At 32.0% G+C, this 10,834-nt stretch overlaps 2 protein-coding genes across 2 annotated transcripts; one reads left to right on the top strand and one right to left on the bottom strand.

The window, feature by feature from the left end:
* Window positions 1-629: 629 nt before the first annotated feature.
* Window positions 630-5,601, bottom strand: LOC100646343 (V-type proton ATPase 16 kDa proteolipid subunit c). Its single transcript, XM_003396129.4, has 3 exons — window positions 5,308-5,601; window positions 3,031-3,220; window positions 630-2,491 (listed from the first exon to the last, which is right to left on the bottom strand). The coding sequence occupies exons 1-3, from the start codon at window positions 5,390-5,392 to the stop codon at window positions 2,287-2,289; spliced, it is 480 nt and encodes a 159-aa protein (XP_003396177.1). The 5' UTR covers window positions 5,393-5,601; the 3' UTR covers window positions 630-2,286.
* Window positions 5,602-6,423: 822 nt separating this feature from the next.
* On the top strand, window positions 6,424-10,798 carry LOC100646021 (periodic tryptophan protein 2 homolog). Its single transcript, XM_003396126.4, has 15 exons — window positions 6,424-6,584; window positions 6,727-6,839; window positions 6,932-7,026; window positions 7,105-7,233; window positions 7,340-7,610; window positions 7,680-7,864; window positions 7,951-8,188; window positions 8,278-8,782; window positions 8,950-9,287; window positions 9,382-9,529; window positions 9,625-9,790; window positions 9,869-10,012; window positions 10,082-10,156; window positions 10,225-10,444; window positions 10,508-10,798. Exons 1-15 carry the CDS (start codon window positions 6,567-6,569, stop codon window positions 10,647-10,649), a joined length of 2,787 nt encoding a protein of 928 aa, XP_003396174.1. The 5' UTR covers window positions 6,424-6,566; the 3' UTR covers window positions 10,650-10,798.
* The last annotated feature ends 36 nt before the right edge of the window (window positions 10,799-10,834 follow it).

Raw genomic sequence — 10,834 nt, 5'->3', positions numbered from 1 at the left:
GGTCCGTACGGACGGCGCGTGTCTAGCGCTGACGATCGCTGTGGACGGACTAACTTTTTCGTTAGACTGAACTCTGTAGACTGAACATTGAAATTTACAGTTAACTAGAATTTGGGTAATAAACTAGAAAACAATAAACTAGAAAATTAAATTTAGTAAATATAACACAAGTTAATAATTCAGTTGTGTGTGCAAAATTTCAAAACAATTATCGATACATAATCCGACATCGTATTTTCTGCATTCCCTTATTTTTCACACAAACAATACATTTTCTTCTTGATAATTAGATGTGACTGTCCGCGAAACAAGTAGACAACTGTTATAACGAGGCATTATTGGCATTTGTTTACTGCCGTTACTAAGGAATGCATTTATATTTATCTCACACAAACGTAATAGTATTACTTCTGCGTAGGTGTTCGGAAAAATTGAAAAACGCATACATGCGTCCTTAGTCCATGCCGGGCACTTACAGAAAACGCTATGTCCTTAGTCCACACCGATAGCTTTCGCCAGACGCCTATATGCGCCCATAGCACTCTAAGGGTTAACATAGGTATATTTTCAAGCGAGGATCAATCAATAATAAAAGGATATCTCAAAGCAGAAATTTTTTTCTCCTATTACTCGTGCATTTTGTTTCTTTTTTTTTTTCTTTTTCCGATCAGATGAATTCGAAGAAATGGGATTTGCATCTTTTTGGTTTCATGCGCTATTATCGTAAACTGAAATGGTTTTGAAATGTTTAGTGTTTTATATGTTTATTTCTCTCCCGGAAATGCGCCTACATGTTGAGCTTTGTTGTTTTTTTAGATAGAAAATACTGCGCAGTCAATAAAATTTGGCAAGCGGGCGCAAAGAATTCTTGTCCTCGACCGTGACACGATATATTTATTACGGGGAGAGATGGTGGCCGATTAAAAGGCCATAACACATATATCAGAGTTCACCGTCAGCTCCCATAACAATGAACCTCCGAAAAAAAGCTTCGTTTGCATCGTTTTTCTACCCCATAATTACATTTATTTAAAAACATTGTCACGAAAGAAAATGTGAAGTATCCAACGCATAATTTGTCCTTTTTTTCTTTCCCAAAAACCTACATTTGTCGCGCCATTACAAGCGCCCGCTCGCCTGCACAAAACGAACTTAGTATGGAATGTACAAATGATTTTTTTCATCATTATTATCTCGTAACCCCTTTCTTAGGTAGTCATACATCTGCTGGGACGTATGGAATCTTTGTTTTTTGTGGTGCCTTAACATACACCTTTCACTTCATTAAAATATATATATATTTGTATATATATTTTTAATTAGCGTGAAATAAGTATGTTTACAGCTAAAAGAGGGGAATTACCGCTGGCCTTTGCAGTCACCCAAAATTATTTAAAACCATAATAAGTGCAAATTCCTAATACGTCCAGCAGTCTCTGAATTGACTTAATACTATCATGTATCTGTCCATTTTCTACTCACATTCATTTCATTTTCCTCTCTAAAATTTCATCCCACATACTATACTTTGTGTCTTGTAATTTCGATTGTACAATATCTATGTTCTTTCCTTTTTTTTTGTTCAAGATATAGTTTGTACAACCATTGCATATTATGCTGTTTCTTACATGCAATCTTGCATTTTTCTTCCCACTTTCTGATTTAAATATTATAATTTTATGTAGACGTTTGTCGTAAAAGACGTTCATCTGCAATCTGTATACTGCCACTTCAATCGCGTTTAATATATGTAATTGTGCTAAATATTCTTTTATCATTAACAGTTTTTTCCTTTATACACTCAGTAGAGCCGATTATCTTAATTGATAATTCAATGTCAAACTACGCTACAAATGATTACTATACAGTGAAAGAGAAATGTTCGACATGGGATATTTGGGGTCTTTCCTCAGTGTAACTCCCTGTCGCCTGTTGCTTTTTGTATCTTCTGTACATACATCCTCTTCCTGCAAGACTGAATTATTTGTTTTTTCAATTCAAAATATTTAATCAATTAATTAGATTTTCAGCACTCTTATTACTTGCTTGCAGCATTTTTCAACAATTATGTTATTTATATAATGAATATGTACTTATTAAATGCTTGGACTCTAATATATCAACTTGAATACAGTATTACAGAAGGATGCTTAGATGAGTCGATGTGAGTATGTATGGAAAAAATGTGTTTAAGTAAAATGTCGAAACAAGTCGTAATATTTTAATAGTCGGGGAGCGCTGTTGGTTGCAGGCGACGAGTCTTGCATTCCTGCTACTAAAATCATTTTACTTGGCGTACAAGTAGATGGCAACGATGAGACCGTAGAGACCCAATACTTCTGCGAAGATTAGAATCAAGATCATACCAACAAACAGGCGAGGTTGTTGTGCGGTACCTCTTACACCTGCATCACCAACAATACCAATGGCAAATCCAGCAGCTAGACCAGAAAAACCTACGGCTAAGCCAGCACCCAGATGAACAAAACCCCTAGTAAAAAGACCAAAAAAATCTCTTGTTAACTATGGAAGAGAAAAGTGGTCGATTACAGTAGTTCGATGAAACTACTAACATTTAGTAAAGCAAAAAGAATTAAAACTAGGTAAGCCCCAAACTAAGTAAGAATATGTATAGAGAAGCATTGCTAAGACTTCTAGAGCAATTAATTCATGTAGATTATGGTTTTAACAATCTACCTAGGTATTTCTTAATACATAGCAAATAAACTAGAATACTGTTTATAACATAATCAAATTGTATTTAATTTTGTTTGAAAATTATTTCTTTTAATAGCTACAACACAATATTTAGATAACTACAATACTTTCTATGAAATATATAAAAGAACCAAAACATCAAATTAAACCTCAATATAATATGAATCTATGCTTTAAATATAATACTTACAGTACTAAAATACATAAAGAATAAATATAAATTTGTTTCCTATTATATAGAATTGTTACATTACTATTGACCTAAACTATTTTATAGGAAGTTTGAATAATTAAGTAACTTGTATAACATACTTGTACAGACTGTATTTACTAGGTTCTTCTAGACCACCAGCAATGAGAACAGCTACTACAAGGCCATAAATGGCAATGATACCAGCCATAACAACAGGAATGATAGATTTCATGATAAGTTCTGGCCTCATGACAGACATGGCTGCAATTCCTGTACCTGACTTTGCTGTGCCATATGCTGCTCCCAGAGCTGAAAGTAAAATAGGTATCATATAAAAATAAGTAACTTTTAATTGCATTTATCAATTAAAGATTTATATTACAATTAAATACAAGATTCTATGATTATACAATATATACATTTCAATATAATATTTAATAAAATAGTAAAGCATGGTTACTCAAACATAGTATAGAAGATTTTATTCATAGTATAAGTGAAGCATTTATACTTTGATAGATATTTATACATATCTATGTATCGAATGTGGTATGAGATAAGAATTATCGGAAAACAACGAATGAGTATAAAAATATTGGAATTAATATTATAACATGCGGTTATTTGAATATCTTTCTTTTAATAATCGTGCAACAAAATACATAATAGAAACTTTGACAGATCTCTGTGATGTGTCGACGATATTTCCTAGCCACCGAGAGCTATCGATCTTGTTTAATATTGATCTCTAATGAGAAGGTCACGGACCCATTTCTATGGCATTATTCTATACCGTAGATATTTTTGTCGACATGTCTCTCAAAATTTTGAGGTTGTACGTTGGTAAAAAGAAAAAAAGAAAGAGAGAAATCTCAGGTAATAGTCGTCAAATTATTTCGCTGTGACTGGAAATCGTCACATGATTCTCACGTTGGCAGTCACATGATAATCATGTAAGTCCCATCTCGTGAATAGGGGGCGTGGCACAACCAGAAAATCTCTTTTCATCCTTTCAATTTTCATGATTCGATTAGTAAAAACAATTTTTCATTTCAGCGATAGAAGAGAGCAGCGTCCAGAGAAAATTTATTACACACACGCACACATATGCAACTATATAAGTCGTTGACAAATCAAACCGAGCAACTTCAGTCTTTGAAAATTTCTTAACATTAGTATAATTAATTATTATGATGACATAGATGATTGTCGTTTAACTTGCTTAAAACCAAAAAATTAACCTCGATAGAGTTGATCAGTTTAGCTTCTATGAGTGGCTCATATATAGATATAATACAGGAAGAATGAAAACATAGAGATGTTAGAGTATTCTGGACAAGTGGGATAATTCTATTTGAACGAAGATCAGGGTATTTCATACATTCCAAGCTCCTCGTGGTTCTGATTCGTAGGTCAAGCTTTTCTCATGTGTTGCCGTCCATTCAAGACTGGCGCACACGGTAAAAGGGATTCGTATTGATTTCCTTGATAGGGACCCACCGACGACGCTTCAAAGTTTAAGTTTGCGCGCTTGAACATGCTTTGCTTTCCTCTCTCCTTTCTCCATTATAAGAGATTATCGAAAAAATGTTTTATCCAAATTTAAAACCTAAATCGATAGATAATGATATCGATAGTTGCATCTGGTGGAATCTTCCATCGATCCCCGTAAATCTGTATTAGTTGCCTTCCATACCCGTCAACTCAATTCATACAGACTTTTATTCAAAAAGTATCCAACGAGGTCACCATTACGAAATAATACAGCCAATATCCCCCGGTCGTCCAAACGCGGCGCACGAATGTTTCTCTCGTAATGTAAAATTAAGCTTGTTGGACTGCATTTACGGAACATTACGAAATCCTAGATCTACGTGCCTAGAAAAATGGCGCTTCAAAATTGAATCTCTATCCTTGACATGTTCGGCGTGTAATTCAGATTAGAACGCACCTGTATCGCAGACTAATATTATATATTACCGGGTGACAGACTTGACACGGTATCAAAATATATTCATGAGATAGTGGAAATAGGCGTTCATTCTCATTGATTGTTTTACGAATCTAGTTTTTTTTCGGTAATGACCGAAGAATAAGATGAGTCATATCGTGAATGATTAACGAAATTAGATGTTCCCTAGAGTGCTGTTACAACTACATAATAAAAATTTGTTAATCCATCGTGATATATTGTGTTTTTCCATACTTTATGCAGTTTGTAACAAAGAAAATGGCGTGCGTACGGTAAGAACTGCCAATGTTAAGAGTACATTTATTGAGCTACTCTCTCGTCTATAATTGTGTCATATACTTTGTCATATAGAGCATAAATTATTAAGTTCGCGCTCTCTTCAAATCAAGTGTCTCTAGAGCAATTTCAAACAACTGAAACTCACCAGAAAATATAATGGCTGAGGCGGCACCCATTACTCCGAAAAAGGGAGCATAAACAGGAGATCCTTCTGAATATTCACTGCTCATTTTGATGCGTTTAGGACTCGTAGGTCAAATCGATCACGAGTATTTACAGGTTGTCGAAAACGCGAACGTGGGATGAAGAGCGATCTTCACGCACTCACTTCGCTAAACTAGTGCCACTGTCAAATATGGCCTACCGTACAGGAGTGCGGGTCATGTGACGAGTGACGAGTGAGAGAAGAAGAGCCTGCCGAAACTCGGTAATGTCTATTCCCTTCCTATTGGTTCGCGACTGCGGACTGCACCGTTCCAAGCGAATCCAGTCGCGTCTTTCATCTTTTATATCTGACGTCAGCCATGCTATACGCTCTGTGTAGAACCACTGCGCACCTCCACTGCGCAAGCTTTTGCTTTTCGGACCGCGTGACATACGTTTCTTTTACTTATTTATCTCTTATGCTAATTTCTATAATATACCTTCATCTAGAAATACAATGAATATTGCTTTCGAAATCTCATTTATCCCTCCGATTTACCCTTACAACATTTATCATGCATTTTGAGGTTATTTTACTAAAATGTACGCAGACACGTGACTACGTTTAAACAAAGATGTATACACTTGTAATTTCATTTTGGAAATGTTAGTTAAAGTTACAATGATTTTTCAAGTTAGGTAGTTAAAGTATAAAATTTAAATATTCTTTTGATTAATATATCGATGGAATAATTAAAGCTTTGATTTATATTACACGTGCAATTTGATGCACGCATTTTGTTCTCGTAGCCGCTTATTTATGTTTCATTCGTTTCATGAAAATACATGTTTGATTTTTTAAATGAAGTTTTGAGTTTAAATTTGTATCATAGGCGTGAAATCGGTTTGCGTAAAATTCATATGAATTGTAAGAAGTTCTTATGATGTATTTTGCAGCATCCTTCTGGATATGCATGCGTTGGAACGTGAAATACATAAAAACAATAATTTAACGCTTTTATCATTACACTTACAATTAATTATAACATTTAATAGAAAGTTTCTGAAATGTTGAGCCAACACCTTAATCTTAACACGTGATTGGTTCACCGAGCGGAAGTTGTGCTACAGCGGAAGTTGCAATATAATATAGACGAAGCACGATTCAATTATGATGTTAAACAAATATGACGTTAAATGTGCTCTATGATTTTGAAATATATTTGTAATAAAAATTGTATATCTTTACATTAAAACACCATGAAGTTTGCATATAAGGTAAAAAGAGTGTATTTGTGATTTATGTAATAATAACTTTGTAATGAATGCTGAAATCTGTATTGTTCCTAACCTCATCTTGTTACGTACTATATTTCAATATTTTATGTAGTCTTATACTTATTATAAATATTGTTTATAGTTCAGTAATCTGCTGGGAGCAGTTTATAATAAAGGGAATTTAATATTTTCTCGAGATGGATCTTCGGTTATTAGCCCAGTGGGAAATCGGATAACAATATATGACTTAAAAAAGTAAGTATAATATTTATTCAAGTATTTCACTCGAATAATTATGATTCCTAATCTAATGATAAATGAAATAATTTTATGAAAATTATTTTCAGTAATAAGTCTCAAACATTACCTGTGGAGAGTCGATATAATTATACAAGCATAGATTTATCACCTAACGGGATATTACTAATTGCAATTAACGAAGGTACAATTATATCATATTATATGATCAAAGTTAGTCTTAAAATTTCAGTATAATTTTATTTGAAAATTTTCTTTATAGTGGGTGATGCTCATATAATTACCATGATTAGTAAAATGGTAATACATAAATATAGATTTAATCAAAAAGTAAGATGTGTAAAATTTTCTCCAGATGGTAAACATTTTGCAGTGTGTAAACAAAATAATGGTATGTCTTTCATATGATATATAATATATATTATGTACATATAATTAATTTTATTTATTCATTAAAATTGATTAAAAAATTATATTAATGACAATTATTTTTTCAGTATTTGTCTTTAATGCACCTGGCTTGCAAACAGCTGAATATAATCCATTTATTATGGAACATGTATTTTATACAGCTGTGGATGATACAACTTTTATTAATTGGTCTTATGATTCAAAGTTATTAGCTGTTGGTTCTAAAGATATGGCTACAAAAATTTACAGCTTAGAAAAATATAAAAACTTCAGATATATTAGTCTTGGTGGCCATACTGATGAAATTGTAGCATGCTTTTTTGAAAAAAGGAATTATGATTTAATTACAATTAGCAGGTATGTATTTAGAATGTAATTCTCATGGAAACATTTCATTATGTAACATAATATAAATATATTATAAAGAAATGGACAATTGTGCATTTGGGAGTGTACAATTGATCCAGAAGATTTAATGCCATCCAACGTACCTCCAATTAAAAGAGGCAAAAGAACAGATAGTGATGAAGAAGATGATGTTAATATTGAAAAAGCTATAGAGAAAACAGACAAACAGATTAAAGCTCATGAACGCGATTTATTGAAATCAAGTAATTTTTCTTTTATAATTTTGTATTTAATGTACAAATAAATTAAAGAAGGACATAAGATATGTAATACAGATTATATTTCACAGGAGATTTAACTGAACCAATTGTAGAAGGTTCTGAAAATGAGACAGAAACCAAACAATTACGTTATAATAAACTGGGTCGTCATTATCTAGCTGATGTAGTTCAAAGCCAAAAGAAAGGTAAACTAATATTAACTGCAGCTGCATATCATCAACAGACTAATATCTTAGTAGTAGGATTCAGTATTGGTGCATTTTATTTATATGAAATGCCTGATGTAAATATGATACATTCTCTAAGGTATTGTTTAATTAGTTATATTATTTAATATAGTATTTATATCTTTTTAACATTAATGTAATTTATTTCTAATAATCTTCATTTTTCAGTATATCAGACCAATATATTACATCGATTGCCATAAATTCAACTGGTGATTGGATAGCCTTAGGATGTTCTACAGCTGGTCAATTATTAGTATGGGAATGGCAAAGTGAAACTTATGCCATGAAGCAACAAAGCCACAGTAGTAATATAAACTGTTTGGCATACAGTCCTGATGGCCAATACATTGTTACCGGAGGTGATGACGCGAAAGTTAAATTATGGAACACTATGAATGGATTTTGTTCTATTACATTTCAAGAACATACATCTACGATAACAGGAGTGATATTTAGTCATAATAGAAAATTTATTGTTTCTGCATCGCTTGACGGAACTGTTAGAGCATATGATTTAGCGAGGTACAGAAATTTTCGAACTCTTACCTCTCCTCGACCCGTACAGTTTTCCTGCGTTGCTTTAGATTCAAGTGATGAGTTTCTTGTAGCTGGAGGCCAAGACTTTTTTGAAATTTATTTGTGGAGCGTCAAACTGGGAAAACTTTTGGAGGTATATTTCTGGAAAATATCTTAAAATTGCACACATTGAGAATTAGCTATTTAAGTTCAATTAAATAAAATTGAGAAGGATTTAAATAAGGTCGATTTTTAACGTGTTAACGTTTCGGAAATTTATAGAATTTTTGCTTAAGTGTTATTGTGTATTTTATATACTAGATATTAAGTGGACACGAAGGTCCAATCGCCAGTTTGGCATTTAATCCAAATGTTACAAGCACGGAATTAGTATCCGTATCTTGGGACAAAACACTGAAAATATGGAATGCAATTGAAAGTGGTTCTTTACATGAAACGATACAGTTAACTGCTGATGGTTTATATGTTACATACAAACCAAATGGTGAAGAAGTAGCAGTTGCCACTTTGGATGGGCAAATTTCATTTTTCAATTGTAAAACGGCGGTACAAATTGGTAGTATTGAAGGAAGAAATGATCTAGGCAGTGGAAGATCTGATACTGATCTTGTTACAGCTAAGCAAAGTCTTAAGGGCAAGTACGTATATTTAAAAGTATGAATATACCATACATAATGAAATAAAAGTAATTTGGGTACAATTAAAATTACCTTAATTAAATCAAATTTTTAGGGCGTTTACTGTTCTTTGTTATTCAGCTGATGGTACGTGCATATTAGCTGGGGGGCATTCTAAAAATATATGCATTTATAATGTACAAGAATTTATACTTATAAAAAAGTTTGTTGTAACGCAGAATAGATCACTAGATGGAGTTGATGTAAGTAACTTTTTATGTCAACTTCGAATTATAATATTTTTACTATTTTGTGGGAGGGAATATTATTTTTCTAATAAAAATTTATTTTTACGTAGGATTTTATAAATAAACGAAATTTAACAGAATTTGGAAACATGGCATTAGTGGAAAAACGAGAAGAAAATGTAAAGTTACGATTACCAGGCGTTAGAAGTGGAGATATGGCGAGCAGAAATATAAAACCAGAAATTAGAGTATATAGTTTACAGTTTTCTCCAACAGGTTGAATTTATTTTCTAATTTATACCGAATATTATTTTGACGTAATTTTAATAACCAACCAGTATTTGTTGCATATAGGACAAGCGTGGGCTGCGGCAACTACGGAAGGATTATTATTATATTCGTTAGATGCTGGATTGGTATTTGATCCATTTGAATTGGAATTAGGGATTACACCAGAAGCTGTGAAAAAAGCTTTGAGTCAAATGGAATATGCAAAAGGTTTGGGATTTATATATAACTTAATTTCTTTAAAATAAATAAAAATGCACTAATAAACAAAATTTTCAGCATTAATGATGGCTCTGAAGCTGAATGAAAAATTATTAATAAAATGCGTTATAGAAAATATTCCGTGCTCAGATAGTAAGTTAATAATAGTTTATTAATGTGATATTAGCCATCCAATATACTTATTATATCTCTGATTTCAGTTAATTTAACAGTAACGGCTCTATCCAATATTTATGTCGAGAAAGTTTTAAAATTCATAGCATCGGAATTGGAATTTACTAGGCATATACATTTTTATCTCCTTTGGATAGAAATTATATTGACTAGTCATGGATCAAGAATAGATACAGCTCTTCAAATGCCGATATTGCTAATGTTGCAAAAAAATATGCAAAAGAAATACGATGATTTGAGTAAACTGTTAGTATATAATTTTTATGCGTATTATTGTTTAAAAATATTCATATTTTTTTACTATTACAGATGTGATTTCAATCAGTATACAATGAGTTATTTGAAAAAAGTTGGTGTTTATAAAGCCAAAAAAACTGTTTCCAATGACAATTTAATGGAAACAGACGAGGAATCTGGGATGTCTTCAATGGAAGAAATTGAAATTGATTAAAACGTTTTAATGATAAGATTGAATAATAAAGAAATAGATTACCATTCACATAAATATTTTATGAATACAATCATAAAACTATTTCATACACGTGTACAGTTTATTTATAAGTTTTATAGTAATCTTAAATAAATTCATCTAGTATCTTATTTATTATTTTTATTAAATGTATATTTCAATTTAAG

The sequence above is a fragment of the Bombus terrestris genome, chromosome 6, assembly GCF_910591885.1.
Source record: "Bombus terrestris chromosome 6, iyBomTerr1.2, whole genome shotgun sequence".
In the NCBI taxonomy this organism is placed as follows: Eukaryota; Metazoa; Arthropoda; class Insecta; order Hymenoptera; family Apidae; genus Bombus; species Bombus terrestris.
This window is presented reverse-complemented; position numbering and strand designations above follow the sequence as displayed.

What these genes read in the sequence shown, in the direction of transcription:
- LOC100646021 (XM_003396126.4), top strand. An exon ending in ACAATATATGACTTAAAAAA is followed by an intron (nt 6,840 to 6,931) that starts GTAAGTATAATA and finishes AATTATTTTCAG; the next exon opens with TAATAAGTCTCAAACATTAC. An exon ending in TCAAATGGAATATGCAAAAG is followed by an intron (nt 10,013 to 10,081) that starts GTTTGGGATTTA and finishes CAAAATTTTCAG; the next exon opens with CATTAATGATGGCTCTGAAG.
- LOC100646343 (XM_003396129.4), bottom strand. Translation starts at nt 5,392, where the DNA reads ATGAGCAGTGAATATTCAGAAGGATCTCCTGTTTATGCTCCCTTTTTC. An exon ending in CTCAGCCATTATATTTTCTG is followed by an intron (nt 3,221 to 5,307) that starts GTGAGTTTCAGT and finishes TTTTACTTTCAG; the next exon opens with CTCTGGGAGCAGCATATGGC. An exon ending in AGTAAATACAGTCTGTACAA is followed by an intron (nt 2,492 to 3,030) that starts GTATGTTATACA and finishes TCTTTTTACTAG; the next exon opens with GGGTTTTGTTCATCTGGGTG.